The sequence below is a fragment of the Patagioenas fasciata genome, chromosome 3 (genome assembly GCF_037038585.1).
Source record: "Patagioenas fasciata isolate bPatFas1 chromosome 3, bPatFas1.hap1, whole genome shotgun sequence".
Classification (NCBI taxonomy): Eukaryota; Metazoa; Chordata; class Aves; order Columbiformes; family Columbidae; genus Patagioenas; species Patagioenas fasciata.
In genome coordinates this window covers 69,070,115-69,088,994 of record NC_092522.1, presented here as the reverse complement: position 1 = coordinate 69,088,994, position 18,880 = coordinate 69,070,115, and the positions used below count along the sequence as shown (strand labels likewise).

General features: G+C 40.7%; 1 protein-coding gene across 5 annotated transcripts in view; it reads left to right on the top strand.

Moving 5' to 3' along the window:
• The first annotated feature begins 2,578 nt into the window (after positions 1 to 2,578).
• LAMA2 (laminin subunit alpha 2) overlaps positions 2,579 to 18,880 on the top strand; it is a 362,981-nt gene continuing 346,679 nt past the window's right edge. For 3 of the 5 annotated variants that reach the window (XM_065833304.2, XM_065833299.2, XM_071806568.1), the window contains exon 1: positions 2,579 to 2,737. In XM_065833304.2, the coding sequence (XP_065689376.2) occupies positions 2,656 to 2,737 (82 nt within the window). In that variant the 5' untranslated portion in view covers positions 2,579 to 2,655. The remainder of the gene's footprint in view (positions 2,738 to 18,880) is intronic. The other 2 variants (XM_065833305.2, XM_065833301.2) reach the window with 1 other exon arrangement.

Sequence of the window (18,880 nt, the reverse complement as noted above, 5' to 3'; positions counted from 1 at the left end):
TTGAACGTGAGTGATCATAATTCCCTATGACATCCTAAGTGGGATGCAAGAGTACAACAGTATTAATTTTCATATCTTCATTGGAAATATTTTATCTGACCCTAGGCCTTATGTATCCTAGGCACTACTCACTCATTTCATACCTGCATCACTCATCTTTTGTTGATCTTAATAACTCATGAGTCATGGAGATATTTTGCAGATGTCTAAAAGGAGGAAAACATCCTGGGATAGGCACTGAAAAAGTACTAGCTTTTGTTTTTGAGACTAACAGCAAATTGAGAAGCTGTAAAGGCAAGAAAGGGTGGTACACATTAAAAAACAGCACCGACAAAAGTGAATTTGACTCATCTTTGGAAATAAATAAAAAGGTCGTTAAGATAGTTTTAAACATAAAGTCAAAACTATAACCCATTTCAGCCTTGGTAAGTGATGAATCCGTATCTGAGCCTACTACCTAAGATCTGACAAGACTTTCTTTACATAAAGCAGCCGAGGATCCTGCCTTCATGTCTCCTTTCAGTTTCTATGGTCTGCTTTTGGAGTAGTACCTCAAACTCATCTGTAGTGCCTGCGGCTCCCGGAGCCCTGGAAAGGATTTCTCCAGCTGGGGGAGTATGCAACTCAGGCTAGTATGGCTTTTACACAGCAGCTGCCACTATGCTCAGCCTAATACAACCAATAATGTGTTTTAAGAATCAAACCATTGTAGACATAGTCAAATCCCTACCTATAAAACTGGCACCACCTTCTCTAAGTTACAAGTCTATACTTGTTGTGAAGTGGTTTTACTCTGTTGTACTTAACTATTCACTAGCTTATTCCTCTTGTATACATGCACAGTTCCTTGCAGTTAGAATTTTTGCATGAAAGGAATTGCAGAAAGAGAAGCATCCGGAAGAAATTAGTGACTGTGCTGCTTATGTGGAAACACTTTAGGAACTAAACAGAGGCAGTGAAAAAAACTGTGGGTAGTGGCACAAACCCCATCTCCCTCTCTGTGCCTCACTGCTCACTGATTATGTATATTTCCAGAACAAAGCAAATAGCTGACAAGCAGAAAATGATCAAGATGAACCTTGAACTTGGGTTTCCCAGTAAGAAGTGCAGAAGGCCACTACATCATTGCTTGGCAAGAAGACTGCAGTATTTTCCATGGACTTATGAGTGACAAATGGCTGAGCTGTATAAGAGCATTATTGTTGCTGCCCTGTACTGGGGGAGCAGTTTCTAGAAGACTGTGGAAGCAATGGGTGTCTGGAAAAAAGAATTGCAGCAGCGGAGTCCAGGTCATTCAGGGTGAAACCTCAAGAGTGAGCAGACACTGTTGAAGAGAAAGAACGAGCCTCCTTGGTACGGGATGACCATGAGAGAAACAAGCAGGCTGTGCTGCTGTATGTAACAGGCTATTATACACAAAATGCCGCATTCCTTGAATTTGGCTGTGGTTTGAAAGCTGAAAGAGATAATGTAAAAATCTCAGCCTAACGCGTACTAATCCCCAGCCTCACTCAATGTTGGCTTCAGCATGTAAAGCTGTGTTTGTGTGCATACATACTGAAGTATTTATGCTGGGAAATGCATGTTACTGCATAAACTCTGTGAGAAATACAAAGAACATGCAGTTTGAAGCACTGTGAGATCTGTGAAGATGCAGGGGTGACCATGCAAGCCAGACATGGGCTGCCCACACAATCTTACTTTTGTGCCTTTGTACAGATACACTGTAAGTTCAGCCCAGCTCTCTAATAAACTATTATGTACTTTTTCTGTAGGAGTACATGCAGGTTTGAAGCTTCGCTGTTCACTTTCTTCCATTATCAAAATCAGTTTATATTGACTTTTTTCAAGTTTTTTTTTTTCTTTGGGAAAGCTACACAATAGATTTTAATCAGCATTATATTTCAATGCAACATTAATTTTTCCTTTATGCAGTAATATGGATTATTTCCTGTAATATGTGGCTAGCGCTGACATACTACTCCCAGACACAGCAGGAAAAAATGTATTTGCCTTATCTGCAATTCTAGTTTTCCGAATGTCTACCCAGAAACCAGAAAGCTTTTTTTTTTTTTTTTTCCCAGCTCAGGTATTTTTATGTCTCTCACATAACTTGATAAACGTTTTATTTTTAAATCGCTAGACAACTTCCAGGACAGCTCCGCCTGCCTCTCCGCTCCTCAGGCCGCCTGCCCTCCTGCCAGCCCAGCACCTCAGCGGGAGCGGCCGTTACGGCGCGTGCCGCGGCCGTTAGGAGGGCACGTGCCCGTCCTCTTCGCGTGGCGCCTCGTGCGCCGAGAGACGGCCGTTTGCTGTCCCGGCGCCACCCGGCCGCTCCCGCAGCGCGAGCCTCGGCCGCCTCCCCGTGAGCGCCCGGCCGGGGCAAGCGCCGCAGGGAGCCTGTGGCAGCCTGCACCCCTTCCTCCGGCCGTAGCTCTCGGCTTTGACCTCCCTGGGAGCCCACCAGCACTTCCCGTTCTCTCGCCTCGCCTGCCTTCAGAGACGCGGCCCGGCGCGGCGGGGCGGAGAGCGGCGGGGCGGGGGTGTGTCCTGCTCCCTGCCTGGGGTACAGGGTCTTCTCTGTCGGCCGGCAGCAGCTTAGTTGCTCGGCTGGCCTGGGGCGGGGTGAGCTCGCAGCTCGGCTGCCCAGGCGCCATGGCACGGGCAAGTTTGCCGCTCCTCCTGCTCCTGGCGGCGCTGGGCAGCCGAGGCCAGCCACCGCCGGCGCTGCAAAGAGGTACAGGGGAGCGGGGAGCCCGTGCCTCATTCGCTCCGGCCGGGGCCAGGGAGGACGTAGAGGGGAAGGCGACCTTGACAGTGGCTCGGGAGTCCTTGCGGTGACGGGAGGGTCGGGGGGACAGGGACCGAGCGTGACAAGTAACCCCCAGCCTGTAGGGGGGACTGGGCTGGGTAGCGCTGCGAGGGCAGCATGGTTGGTACTTCTCCGGCCCAAGGAGGGCGGCCGCGACGCCGGGACCGCAGCCCCCGGTCGGAGCCGCGGGCTCCCTCTCCTCCGAGCGGCGTCCGCCGGCGCTGCCCCACCCCGGGGCAGGGCTGGCCGGCTTCGCGGGAGCTACTGCCGAGGTCCCCGCGGGTCTGCGCCCACCGTTATGCTCTGTCTCCCGTTAACTCTCTCACACACGCTTTTATTAAGAAGCAGAGTCACGGTTCAGGGCATGGCAGATGAGCTGCGTTGTGACTGAAGACGGGAAGGGCAACCATACTTACTGTTGCTACAGCTGAGGGACAGCTGAACGGAATGTCCTGTTCCCCGAAGCGTCGCATAGTCTTCACAGGCTTATCTGTCGGCAGCCCTCTCCCCGTGTTGTGCCCGTCTGTTGGCATCTCTGTGACCAGGGGAAGCTTGGTAGCCTGTATTGAAACAAATGCGGGCTGCTCGAGCTGCTTTTACTTAAGCTGACGATTTGATCCACTTAGTCAGTAACAAAACTTTCCTCGGTGTTGAAAACTAACCACGACTGGATTGGGAACAGAATCAATTGAATTCTGCATGAGTAGTCGATTTCTTACACGTACAATCATCTTCCTTTAGAGTGTTTAGGTGTGTTGACACTAAGGGGTTTTTTGTTTGTTTACTTTTTCAATTAGTGTTATGTGGAAAGATCAAGAAGGGTGATGATGGGAGAAATAAACTTTGTTGAATTTATCAGCTCACATAGGAAAGCCTTAAAACCATTCTTCAGCTCACAGTATTCTTTCTGGTGCCCGCATTTGCTGCTCTTTATCTTTTTTGCTTTGTTAAAAAGAATTCAGTAAGGAGATACCATGGATGCGTTAAAATAAAGTTAACTAAAGCCGCTGGAATAACAGCTAGCTTCTCTTTGACCTTGATGTCATGCTATAGGCTGAACACGGGGTAAGGAATTTTTAGGGTTTAGGGTTCACTTTGGAAAACATGATGCACTCTCATTTCATAAAAAAAGTGTCTCAAGCAGTTGACTCCTTAATACTAGTTTTACTGTGTGAAGATAACTGAGAGTTGATCAAGTATCTGTGTAGATAAAAAACTCATACTAAATTAGACTGTGTTTAGATGGTGATATTGGTAACATTGGTGATATTGGTAACATTGAAGTCTGATATTTTATAAGTAGAGCATTTAAGATACAGTACATCATGCATTTTCCACTAGATTTTTTTTTTTTCCACCTGCAAGCCAATTCATTTTTCAGCTAGAAAAATACTGATTTGACATTTCTTTTAATATTCTCTCTGTGTCACTCACATGCACGCAGAGACACTTTTGGAGAATGTCCTGAATGTCCTTTTCTTTATGCACTATCTTGTTTTTGATAACCTCTACAGTGATCATTATTTTCCTTTGAAATGAGGAGTGGGTGTCTTAGGTGTTCATTTACTGCACTGTTGGTATTATGTTATACCTGAGTTCTGGTAATTCTGTGAGGTGCAGTAGAACTTTTAATTAAATGCTAATAATGTGATGATGGGACCTTCTCAACCTCACAGCTGAACTGAAGTGCTGGTCTGCCAAATTTTTAGGCCATTTGCTGTCTTCTAGCTTTCTTTCTAAGATCTGTTACAGCTGCTAGGAGGTGCTAGCACTATGTAGATGTCACTATGTTGCCCAGGCAAAGAGGTAACAAACCCTCTTTAATGCAAAAAGTTTGAAAAGTCTGACTTCACTGAAGTCCTGAGGGGATTTTAACATGTTATGAGACCTGTGGTTTATACCTTTAGACTTAGAACTTTTGTTTTTCCATTTAGTATGTATTTAGTAATAACTATTACACTGGATGGTAAATATTGCTCTCTAATTGTTAGCACCAGTCAGATGTCTGCGAAGAAAATTATGTAACGAAGCTGCAATGCGTTGAAAAACAGTATTTGAGACATCACAATGAATTCCCATGTTGCTTTTTTTTTTTTTTTTAGAGCAGAACAGTTCAAGAACATTTTGCACCTCAAAGACAAGAACAGTCTGTAATTATTTTCTTTTACTTTTGTTTTTTTTTAAGTTGGTTGAAGATTTGCTGTGTTCAGAAACCTGGATTCAATATTAAGTTTTGTGGTGTGTGTTTTTTTGTGTGTTTTCTCTTTATTTTTTCCCTTTTTTTTTTTTTTCCAGTTGCATGTTATTTATTCTTCTGTTGTTTGAACACTAAGTAATTATATAGAATTTCTCATAAAATGGAAGAATCAGAACAAGAAAGGCTTGTGTATTGTGTAACACTGTTTTTTAAAGGTATGTGTAACATGCGGTTAAGGCAAGCTTACTGAGTTTCTATATAATGTTCCTTTTGAATCTTGAACCTTGATTCATCCTCTTTCCTGTGGGATGTGAGAGAAGCAAAATAGTAATAATTTAGAAATGAATAAGAAACTTACTTTTGATCTTGAAGAATCCATCCTTTTCTTAAAAGGTCTAAGTATCTATCATGAGAGGGAACTGAAGCTATGTATCTGTGAAAGGTGTGAATAGTAGGGACAGGAACATATACTGCACAGTAACTCGATCTGTGGTGTCAGCTGTTGACATCCGTGGAGATAACTCATGGAGTACAGGTGTTTCTCAGTATCTCACAAATCGGAAGTGTAAGTTGACTCCAAGAGCTGACATATATAGGATGCTTATAAAGTCAAAGTGAAATTTCACACTTGAAAGAGAAATGGGGGGTGAACGTCAGCCTAGTGTTAGCAGAATATGACTGATGCCAGTCTGTTAAGCAATGAATGGTGGCAGGTTGGTCAGTATGTTTAAATCTGTCTGTAGGTGTAAGTTTTTAAAATTAGTTTTCAGAGTTCATTTCAAAACTGTTCTCTCTGTTTTGAATTGAGGAGTTGCAAAATTCCTTCCCGCATATGTACAGGTGTGCATACTGTATACTGTACTCTGAAAAGTCAAGAGAGATAATGCAGCATAATTTTAACATTTCACATATCACAGTATCACAGTATGTTTGGGATTGGAAGGGACCTCGAAAGATCATCTAGTCCAATCCCCCTGCTGGAGCAGGAGCGTCTAGGTGAGGTCGCACAGGAACATGTCCAGGCGGGCTTCGAATGTCTCCAGGGAAGGAGACTCCACAACCTCCCTGGGCAGCCTGTTCCAGTGCTCTGTCACCCTCACTGAGAAGAAGTTTTTTCTCAAATTTGAGTGGAACCTCTTGTGTTCCAGCTTGATCCCATTACTCCTTGTCCTGTCGTTGTTGACCACTGAGAAGAGCCTGGCTCCTTCCTCATGGCACTCACCCTTTATATATTTATGAACATTAATAAGGTCACCCCTCAGTCTCCTCTTCTCCAAACTAAAGAGACCCAGCTCCCTCAGCCTTTCTTCATAAGGGAGATGCTCCACTTCCTTAATCATCTTTGTTGCCCTACGCTGGACCCTCTCCAGCAGTTCCCTGTCCTTCTTGAACTGAGGGGCCCAGAACTGGACACAATATTCCAGATGGGATCTCACCAGGGCGGAGTAGAGGGGAAGGAGGGCCTCTCTCGATCTACTGACCACCCCCCTTGTAATACACCCCAGGATGCCATTGGCCTTCCTGGCCACAAGGGCACAGTGCTGGCTCATGGTCATCGTGTTGTCCACCAGGACCCCCAGGTCCCTTTCCCCTACACTGCTCTCTAATATGTAATTTCCCAACCTATACTGGAACGTGGGGTTGTTCCTGCCCAGATGCAGGACTCTGCACTTTCCCTTGTTAAATTCCATCAGGTTATCCCCTGCCTAACTCTCCAGCCTGTCCAGGTCCTGCTGGACGGCAGCACAGCCTTCTGGCATCAGCCACTCCTCCCAGCTTAGTGTCATCAGCAAACTTGCTGATAGTACACTCAATTCCCTCGTCCAAATCGTTAATGAATATATTGAATAATATTGGCCCCAGTACTGACCCCTGAGGCACTCCACTAGATACTGGCCTCCAACTGGACTCCTCACCATTGACCACCACTCTCTGGCTTCTCTCTTTAAGCCAGTTTGCAACCCACCTCACTACTCTATTGTCTAGACCACACCTCCTCAACTTAGCTGTGAGGATGCTGTGAGGGACTGTGTCAAAGGCTTTACTGAAGTCAAGGTAGACCACATCCACCGCCCTGCCATCATCCATCCACCTTGTTACATTCTCATAAAAGGCTATGAGTTTGGTCAAGCATGACTTACCCTTGGTAAAGCCATGCTGACTGCCCCTAATGACCCTCTTATCCCTGATATGCCTTGAGATGACACCAAGGATAAGCTGTTCCATTACTTTCCCAGGGACAGAGGTGAGGCTGACCGGTCTATAATTACCCGGGTCCTCCTTCTTGCCCTTTTTGAAGACTGGAGTGACGTTTGCTTTCCTCCAATCCTTGGGCACCTCTCCTGTTTCCCAAGACTTGGCAAAAATGATGGAGAGCGGTCTAGCAATGACTTCAGCCAGCTCCCTCAGCGCCCGCAGATGCATCCCATCTGGACCCATGGATTTATGGATGTCCAGACTATTTAATTGCTCCCTAACCCAGTCCTCATTGACTAAAGCAAACTCCTCCATTGCCCTGTCTTCATCCGGGGTCTCAGGGGTACAGGGCTCCCCAGGACAGCCTCCAGCAGAGTAGACAGAGACAAAGAAGGCATTCAGTAATTCTGCCTTCTCTGTATCTTCTGCCACCAGGGCACCCACCCCATTCATCAGTGGGCCTACATTGCCTCTGGTGTTAGTTTTATCTGCTATGTATTTGAAAAAGTTCTTTTTGCTGTCCTTGACCCCTCTCGCCAGCTGTAATTCTAAGGAGGCCTTGGCTATCCTAGCTGCCTTCCTACATCCTCTAACAGCAGCCTTATATTCCTCCCAAGTGGCCATCCCCTGCTTCCATGACCTGTAAACTCTCCTCTTCTGCTTGAGCATACCCAACAGATCCCTATTCAACCACACAGGCCTCCTGGCTCCCTTCTTCGACTTCCTACGTGTGGGAATGCTCTGATCCTGAGCATGGAAGAAGCAATCTCTGAATGCAATCCAGCTCTCTTGGGCGCCTTTTCCTTCAAGCAGTCTTGCCCATGGGATTTCCCCTAGCAATTGCTTGGAAAGGCCAAAGTTAGCCCTGCCAAAGTCCAGGGTTGCAATTCTACTTGCTACTCTGTTCCTGCCACACAAGATGCTGAACTCCACCATCTCGTGGTCACTGCAACCCAGGCAGCCCTCAACCTTTACTGCTTCGACCAGACCCTCCTTGTTAGTGAGAATGAGATCCAGCAGTGCACCTCTCCTAGTCGGCTCCTCCACCATCTGCATGAGGAAGTTATCATCCATGCACTGGAGGAACCTCCTGGACTGTGGCTGGCTGGCTGAATGGTCCTTCCAGCAAACATCTGGGAAATTAAAATCACTCACAACAACCAGGGCCTGTGACTGTGAGGCCACTCTCAGCTGCGCATAGAAGGCCTCATCAACTTCCTCAGCCTGATCGGATGGCCTATAATAGACACCTACAGCCGTATCACCCCTGCCAGCCTGTCCCTTGATCCTGACCCATACACTCTCAACTCGTTCCTCATCCGCTCCTGGGCAGAATTTAGTACATTGCAGTTGCTCTCTCACATAGAGAGCAACTCCACCACCACGCCTGTCTGGCCTGTCTTTCCTGAAAAGGGCATAGCCATCCATGACCACATTCCAGTCATGTGAACTGTCCCACCATGTTTCTGTAATTGCCACCAGATCATAATCTCCTGACCGAACATAGGATTCTAACTCCTCCTGCTTATTCCCCATGCTGCGCGCATTGGTGTACAGGCATTTCAGGGAGCGAGCAGAGCACACCAATTTCTCCCTAGGGGCACAGGAGGCCACCCGGTCCTCATCTGTTTTAGAATGCTGCCCCACTGGGACAAGCCCAGCTACAACCCCATCCCCCTTTGAGCCTAGTTTAAAGCTCTTCAAGATTGAAGAATGTTGTGTGGACTTAGATTCTCTGTTTCTGGAGACAAACAGATGCTTAGTTAATGTAATCTGGTGAAGCAGCAGTCAAGTCTCCTATTTCTTTATAGGGACCTCTTTGGAGTAAGGTCAGTTTTCAAAAATGATCAAACCTCCCTTTTTGCCCAGCTGTAATCTTGATATAGAAGGCATTTCCATCATAGTTGATGGCATTTAACCATGCAAAACATTCTGCTGACTTTATTTGGAGAGTGGTTCATGTAAATGGTTTAGTTGGTATTGTAAAGAATAATGCTGGTAAATTTGCATTCAACTTTCCTGAGTGAACAAGGCTTAGGTGATTCTGTTTATCAACTTTTTCTCACCTAAATAAATTTTGAAGCTGTTTTCCAATATCAACCAAATTTGAAAGCAATGTAGAAATCTTTAAGATAATCACTGAAAATCAATGACTATTTGTAAGAAAGAGCCCTGAAGTACTTTCTCTTCTGTGGAAGGAGAGGTAGAATTTAATTGTTATCTAATCCATTCAGTTTGGTTGGTCAGTGTACGTGGGGCTCTGCCTTCAAAAATGTGAAGGAGAATGTCAGTTCTGGAGGGTAGGGGTCTTACAATGTGTAAAATTCTTTGTTTTGTTTTGTTTTGTTTTTTGTAAAGGAGTTCTTTAATCCAGTTTCAGGATTTTATAGCAGATAACTTTATTTGCTGAAGGTATACTGCAGTATAGTGCATTCTACGTATACCCTTTTTACATTCATTTTAAATGCTGCTCAGTAGTTTTGCAGATAGACTTTCGGTGATCTGGAAATTATGACTTTTGTTTCTTTTTTATTATTTTTTTACATGTATGTATACAAGACAGATATTGATCAATTCTAGAAACTCTCTAGGGAGTATTTACTGCTGGCTGATTAACAAGGATTAACCAGCCCCAAAATTTTGGGAGATGCTGCTCTCAGAAACATGTTGTGATGGCTTGTAACTTCTTACTTTAAAGTTGTTGTCCATATTATTTTCTTATAATTTAGTAACTGGTTGAGGAAGTGAAAGCTGAAGGTATTATTATGCATTTCAGGTTTAGAATGTGAGAAAGGAAAACACAGTAATTAAAGGGCAACCTAAGGTATTAGAAATAGGTAAAATTGCCCAGACTGACTGGAGACATGAATCTGTGTGTGTTTTTTGTGTACATGCTTTAACTTGAAATAACCACAGCCAAAATGAATGAGGTAGCTCTTGTACAAGAATGTGTGAATTTCTCCAAGCAACAAATAAAAACATAAGATACACTTTAAGTTTAAAATCCTTATTATTATTTTTTCCTCCTACAAGTTTTTTTACAGTCATCTTTCTTATTAGGCTTGAAATACTAAAGTCAGAACAGTGATTCTTTAACCTGTTTCAAAATCTGCTTTAAAATAATACAGCAAACAATCATTTTTAATTAATTCAGACTGGAGGAAGGAATCCACCCACACATGTTCTAATTTCTTATCCAGCTACTTGGCCTGACAGTTGTTGGAGATTATAGTAGTTTCGAATAAGAGACAGCATGAATTCCTGGTGCAGGGTTGTGGGTTTTTTTCCCTTCTTTTTTTTTCCCCCGAAGTCCAGACTCCTTATATTTGTAGGTCAGGAATGGTAACAGGACACAAATACATTCAAACGTGAACCAGTGTGTATACCTGATCATCTCATTTTCTTTCCCAAGTGTTTTACATAATAAGCCCTTAATTAATGGATATTTTTCTTCCTAAACAGGAGTTCTGTCTAAAATATCTGAGAGTTTGTATGTCACGTGCTGACAACACAGGCCACACCAACAACAGTACAGATCAAATTTTGCTTACAGGTATGAAAGACAGACAAAAATGTTATGTTTGCTAGACTTCGTGTTGACACCATCCGTGTCTTTGAAACAGGAAAGAGCTTTTCTTGATGTTTACCAATAAAGCTAGTTCATGAGCTGGCTCTTGCTGATCACTACTTTTTATAATTTCTTTTTTTTTCCCTCTCAGGAGTTATTTTGATTGGAAAAATTATAATATTTACATAAAAAGTAACTTCAATTTGTGTGACTTTTGTTCTGAGAGATAACCAAGATCTCTTGGGATTCTTGCAAAACTCTAAACAAATAGCTGTTACTACCCTCATTTTTTTCAGCAGTTCAGTCTCCATTAGTTACACCTTAGCATCACAAGGATTTTCCTAGGCTCTGCTCCCTGCCAGATTCCTCTAGCAGACATTATCTTTGAATCAGACCTTGTAATAACATTAGACTGTAAAGCAGCTGTAGCAGTATTATGCCAGGGAACTCTTTTGAAACCTTAGGAAGAATAATGAACATTCTTGCAGAGTGGATTATCCAAATACCATTCCAATGCCTTGTTCTGTCCCAACTGACATGTGTATCTACTACTGTCATAATTAATGGATTTAAGATGTAATAAAAAGGAAAATTACCAAGAAGTGAACAAATCAGGATTAAAAAAAAATAATTATACCTATATCAGGGTTTTTTTAGTAGCAAATGACTGTATCTTGATTTTCTTCACCTACCCAAGTAGTGTGGGCAGTCTTTGAGGTCAGAAAGAATCAGAGAGCTCTTCATGACAAAAATTTGGAAAATGGCTCTAAACATACTGTGTATTTCCTGCTGCTGTGGGAAAAAATAAGCAAAGGTGGGAGTTTGCCATCAGGAATTTAGGGGTCCAAGAGAAAGATATCAGAGGCACTGTTCTTTTGCACACTTCCAGTGAGAGCTGATTTAGGATTTAATTTGGTTTTCTACACCACCTTGTCAGATGAACCCTGAAAGTTTTAGATGCCACTTTCACTTGGGCTAATTTTGTTTTTTGATGTCAGATGCTGAACATGGCAGTGTATTCCTCTGTTTATGCTAGCTGTGCAACAGCCTGTATTCCTGTTTGACAGAAATATCTGGATAATCTCTGTTACAGGGAAATGCATTCTATATAAACTTCTGTGGAGTGTATCCTGCACTGAAAATGTAGAACTACTGCTATACATTGGTTGGTAAATAACTTTTTTGGCTGGGAGAAGGTATAAATAAATAGCAATATTTGTACATATTACTATTCTTCTGAATATGTATGATAAAATACTATGTTGCAGTGATATCTTTTTTGTGCATTCTCTAAATCTGTCTGCAGTGGTAGGGAATATGAGTAGTCTAGATTCCTCTGGCAGCCAGAGAGCTTTATGAAACTAGAAGAAATCCATGCCTTTTAAAGAATGCAGAGTAACATAAATAAAACATACAGGGCTTTTGAATTTGATATGTGAAACCACGAGGAATAGAACTAGTTTGTTTGTGCAAGTCCCAGAGCTGGTGATTTGAGTGTGACTGAGTTGCACATCTGACTTAGTTGTGTGAATTATGCGTGCATTTTTTGTAGTGGTAACAAAAATAGGATTGCAGAGCATCGAAAGTACATTTCATGTGTTTAGCCTTTATTGACAATACTGGATTTGTTAATATTACCCGAAAAAATAAATTCTTGGTACCATTTCATTCCTGTGGATATTTTTTTGTCACCTTTTACAACAGCTGTGGAAAAATGCCAGTTGTGAATATAAGAATTCCCATACACAGTACATGGCATAAAACAGGACATTTTTTATTTGCTTTGGTTTTGTTATAATTGGGGAATGTTTTCTATTAATCATTCCTTTTCAAAGAAGAATGAGCCCTCACACAAGAAGGCTTTCTTTACCATGGGAAAAAAAAAAAAAAACCCACACATTTGATTGAAAAATATATTTGTAGTATGCATGCTGAATTCTCTTAAGCACAGTGTCTTCCTACAGCTGGGCACAGCCTTCTGAATTAGTTCTGCTGTTTTAAGGTTGCGTGTTGTGTGGGTTTAGGGTCTGTGTAAGTGTGGTTCTCCCTCCTAGTTGCTTTTGGTATACTTACATAGTAAATATTGCAAATATATTCTAAATTCAGGGTAGGTGGGAAGCTTTTACATGCATACCCTATAATAATTGATTATGCATGCAACTTCACTTTTCCTCCCCCAGCTGCAGCTTCGACATGGAGAATAAGGCAGTCATTTGCCAACAAAATTAATAGTTAAATGCATGTATGGTCTTTACAGTTTGTTAACTACAGGGGAAAAAGCACTGAGCCTGCTTACCATATTGGTAGATGTTACTTAAAAGTGACTTTGAAGCTCATAGTTTAATTGGTGAGAGACCTTTTGTGGCACAGAAAAGTGATGGGAAAACAATAGTAATAGTAAATAATAGTAATAATAATAATAATCATCATCAAGAGCATGAGTCAGTTCTTGGGGAAATTAGACACTGTCCCAGAAAAATAAAGTGGAACTCAAGTTGTTACACTTAGTCATTTGTCTACTTATTGCAGATACACCTTATCCTTTGGTCAGTATTGTTATTATCTGGTTGTTCGTCTTAGATGATAATACCTGGAGGGATCAATGGATGCAGCTGTATCCTAATGTATTGATTCTTCATTATACTAACACATCTGTGGCTGTTTGTACAGTACTTTGCTTTTACTTGTAATATCTGTCCCGAAGTATCTATTTAAAATGTTTGTGGTTCACATTTGGTGATAGATTCTTATGCAACTGCTTGTTCTGCCAGTCTGCTTTTTGCCTTCACCCGTTGTCTTTCACCTTGATTAAGTCCCATAATATAACTCAAAATAGTAAAATTACAGGTATGCCACTAGTAAGAGGAACATCAGTGCTTGATTCAGTGTGTTACTTTGGATATTGAAACTGTGTAGTTCTTTCCACAGTGTTTCTGTGTTTTTCATTGTCTATACAAAATAATTTTTTAATTTTAGTTATTTGTGGCTTTTAACACATGGCTTACTGATACATGTACAGTTTGACAGTGCTCGTTTTGTAAAAATATTGCTTGAGGAACATAAGGTACTTTTTGAGGGGAGAAGTTTGGGAGAGAAGGCTATTTATGTCTGTCTGCAAGAATGAAAATAAAAATAGTTATATATTCTGCAAGATGACTGCTAATAAACACAGATTTTTGCTTCAGGATTAACCTTTGCTGATATTAAGCCTTTTCTTTGTATTCCAGGCTCTTTAAGATTAAAATAGAAGTGCCATATAAACAGAAGATGATATGGTGCTGGCTCACGTGTATGAAGTAGTTCAAAAGAAAAACTGTGGTGATAAGCAAACTAATGAAAGACAGAAATTTTTGATTGTGTTTAACATTACGGAAGATACAGACAACTAATGTCCTCAGAGTTTTATCTAAATAGCAGATACAGGAAGATAGAAACACTGGTTTATTAAGTTATCAGCTTTGGGTGTAGGATTTATTGTTGGCATGAAAATGCTTGTGGAGTCAGCTTGGATATAGGTTTGTTAAGGCAGATGAGTGGTATCAGCTCAGTAGCTCTAGACGAGATAGGTATTTGAATTTGAGATTTATGGAAGGATGTAAAGAACTTGGTGTGAAAGCGCTGATAGAGTAATGACATTATATAACTGATTGTTGAACAGGTTGTATGAACAGCCTCGTTAGAGGGGAAATGGAAGCTGGCAAATATGATGCTAATATTTAAAAAGGTCTCACATAGTGATCTTGTAACTATAGTTTTAGAGATGAACACATTTGTGACATGGTAAAGAATAGAATTAGTACACGCATAGTTGTGCTGGAAAGAGCGAAGCGGGTTTTGTATATGATATGGATCAGCCTTCAACAAATTTGTATTAGACATATTAATAAGGGCTATTATAATAGAGTTGTGTTTTTAGAAGAGCATTTGACAATATGCTTGAGTACCTTAATCTATGATATCATAATAAAAAAAGAAAGAACTCAATTTCTGGAAGAATTCACAAAGGTTTTGACAGGTTATAATGCCTAGCTGGGATGGAATTGATCTTAAATTGAATTGATAGATATGAACATCAGTTACATCTGAAGCTATTCAGTAATTTGTTATAATACTAACAGTGGTCTGCAGAACCTCTGTCCTTCAATGAGCATGAGAAAATGCAACGTTCGGTTCAACAGGGGTGCAGTTAATTTCTTATGCCTTGGTTATTAAAGAACCAGTAAGTGGCAAGTGTTCTGCCTTATTTGTGAGCTGCTATGAGCCCTCAGGAATTCCAGTTTTGCAGATGATCATTTATAGGCCAACACTTTTTATGTGAATCTCTACATCTGTATGGAAGATGGGATAATTTGCAGGCAGTGTGCTTCAAAAATGGTGAAATCTGTTGTAGTTTGAATATAGACACTTCTTTTCATCTTCTGCCTCAGTTCTGTGCTTTTATGAAACAAATCAGTTGCACATTTATAATGAAAGAAATTCTCTTTGTCTCACTTTTCCTTTATTTTAGTTGTAAATATTTTCATAGGAAGACATGTGCCTGGAAACATGAAGATTCACAATGCAGAAAATTCCACTATACAGGCAGATTGCATAAGTTAGGAAAAGTAAGGCATAAACAGTTTTGGTATGATTTTTTGCCTTATCTTGTTGATAAATGCAAAGTGAAAACCACCTCTACTATAACATGCATGATGTGAACTTTAACCACTACCTCTCCTCTGTTATTATCAGTCTTTATTTATGGCAATTTGCACTTGCAGTCCAGAAAGCCAACCATATTGTGGGCTGCATCAGAAGTGTGACCAGCAGATCAAGGAGGGTGATTCTCCCCTTGTGCTCTGGTCCTGTGAGACCCCACCTGGAGCACTGTGTCCACCTCTGGAGCCCCCAACATAAGAAGCACATGGGTAATGGCTTTAAATTGAAAGAGGGTAGATTTAGATTAGATATGAGGAAGGAATTCTTCACCATGAGGGTGGTGAGGCACTGGAATAGGTTACCCAGAGAAGCTGTGGATGTCCCATCCCTGGAAGAGTTCAAGGCCAGGTTGGATGGGGCTTTGAGCAATCTGGTCTAGTGTAAAGTATCCCTGCCCATGGCAGGGGGGTTGGAACCAGGTGATCTTTAAGGTCCCTTCCAACCCAAACCATTCTATGATTCTATGTTTATATGTTGCTGTTATGACAACACAGAATCTTCTTCCCGGTAACTGTCGAATGGGCTGTCGTTTTGTGCAAAAGGAGCTGAGTGGCTGAGCAGTGTGCGCCTAAGATTACTTGACGGACCCGTAGTGTGACCAGAGCAGCATTTCTACTGCTCAGGTGCATGACTTTGAACATAGTATGTGAAGGGCACTGTTTTAGACTCTTCTTGTGCCATAGAATAGAGTTGTTTCTAGGAATAAGAAGGAATTTTGACTGCATGGTATGAAAATAAGTATTTCAAATTAATTGAGAATCCATTGATCAATTAATCCATTAATTGATCTAAGTACCTCTGTAATATAACATTTAGTTTCAAAGTGAATCAACATTATTAAGACAATGTAGAACGAGATGAAATTACTTTGCTCAATCTATTTCATAAACTTGAGTAATTATTAAATTTCATGTTAAAAAGCCATTATATTCTGTAGAGCAGACCTTTAAATCACTTCTGAAATTAGTTTAAAAATGTAGCATCTGTCTACAGTATAACAGTTCCTGTACAATTATTTTCTAGAAGTGAAACAGAGCTTATATATTCCCTGGTAAACCAAATCCACAGAGAGTCCAAGGAAGTAATTTGCTCTCGTTCACTACCTGATTTTCATATATAACTGTTACTTGAAATATCTTGAGTAAAATACCTAATAATATTATGGTGTGTACTTATTTTAGTGTGAAAGTTAGGTTTGTTTGAATTTCTGATGAAATTCTTATTGACTTCCTCGTGGCAAAAAATTAATTTCCAGTCCTTATAAAGGGAACGTACAACCCAGAATGTAACATTTTGTTCTGTCTTAATGTTCTGCTGAACATATGTGTGTAAGCAGTTTGTTTCTACAATGACTGGAAGAACAAGAGGAGCCAGAGGGTCCCAGAGCTGTCAGAATGAATAGATAAACTGAAGCATTAGCTATAGTTGAAAATTAGGGAGTTGCTACAGAGAGCTATTAAGATGCATCTAGTATTGTTTCATGTTTAAATGAGGCTTTGTTTCTGTCTTTGTATCAGCTTCGTTGACTTTATAGCTGTACCAAACAGTGAACAAGAACAATTAGCTTTTAAGATAAACTAATTGTTGAAATAGCATGCAAGGGGAAGTTCTTTAAAATGACGCATACAGATCCATAGTAATCTCTTCTGTTGTGAATTAAACCTTTCTGTGTCCCCACTGAGATGTTTTCACTGTATCAGCTGGGCTGAAGAAACAGCTGTTATAAATCTGTGAGGATCAAAATATTGATTGGCATGTCATCAGATGCTACTTCTAGAATCCCACTCTTCTGTTTTATGAACATTAATCACTCCTATGCAACCACTTAGGAGTTTATGTATGTTTTATGAAAAACTTGATCAGTGGTAATTTCAACTAGGTATGTAATTCTTTGTGTACAAATAATTATTGTAATTTTTACCAGTGCAAAAAAACTTCAGCAAAGCATTCAGCCTTTATTGGATAAAATGTCTTAAGAAGTAAGCTTAAGCTTTTAGAGGCTTATTCTAAAATAATTTAGATTATTTTTTATTAACAAAGCTTATTGTAGCTGGCATCTTATTTTAGATTTTATGGTAGGGTTTATGTGTAAAAATGTATTTAGGCTTATTTGATCTAAAGAGATTTTTAAGGTATTGTGCTTATCACCCTTAGTTTCCATCTTTGTAGCTTTGTTCTAAAACAAACCCTGAAATTTTAACCTGTTGTAACTCCAGTTATTGTTAGTGGATGTTATATCCTACTAAAATCTTCCAAATTCTTAACTCAATTTTTGTCCTCGGTGTACTGTACCATACAATGGAGGACCTTGGTTTCATCACAATATATGTCACTTTACCTAAGATGCAACATATATGATGTTTAGAATTACTGCATATTACTAAGCTGCATTACAATTCCAGCTGAATTGCTTCTCTAGGACTTCCAGATTTTGGGAACAGTTTTCAGTGAATTTGTATTTTTAATATTAGACTATGGATATAGGCCTGAGATACAGACCATGTAGTTTAAAGCAGACAGACTGACCACTAGACATGGCCTAGCTGTGGCAATAGAGACTGATTTACTGTAAGGAGAAACAAATGAGGAGATTGTAGCTATTCTGATGTACTTGGCTTTTTTAAACAGTATTTTAAAGAATGTTCTAGACTAGAGAAGGTCGTATTTCCCACTGTTGTAAGAAGCCTTTTGTGTTTCAGTATTATTATTACTCTTCCATCCCCTTTTGCTATGGAACATCTCTGCGTAACTTCCATTAAATGGAAATTACTTGTATCTATCTAGAATAGATGTGTACTCGGAAGGTGAGCTAAGCTGTTCTTTCCACATTCATAAATGAAGCATCTATACTGCTATTTAGATAAGTGCCTTGTGCTTTTATATAGTGGACGTGTAATGGAATACTAAATTAATTTTATTGTTCTTCTAACATTATTAAATCTAGTATGTTCATGATTTCTACCCTCAGAAGAACTTATCCTTGGATCTGACAGTTTTCTTGGTACAAGACCTGAAAGAAAAAGATGAGATACACACACTTTGATTAGTTTGTTCATGGTTCAGTCTTCAGCTTGATAAAAAAAAGGCTCAAGGGGATTATTTCAGTGTGTCCAGAAACAGAAGTAGTGTTTGTGGATAGTCTGTTGTTGCATTCAATTATACTAAATGTGTGATGTGGGACTATTTGTTGTCTTTAAAATCTGTAATTGATCTTCTTGAATCATACTGACCCAAACAGAGAGAGGCTGGGGTCAGGTTTCCTTCCCAGGTGTGAGTATTCCAGCACAATATTCAAGGAAACTCTTCTGGCTAATGGTTTTTAAATAGTGCATGCCATTATGTACAGATATGTATATTTCAAATATATCCTGTTATTGCAGTCATTGTGAATATGAATGATGAGCTCCCC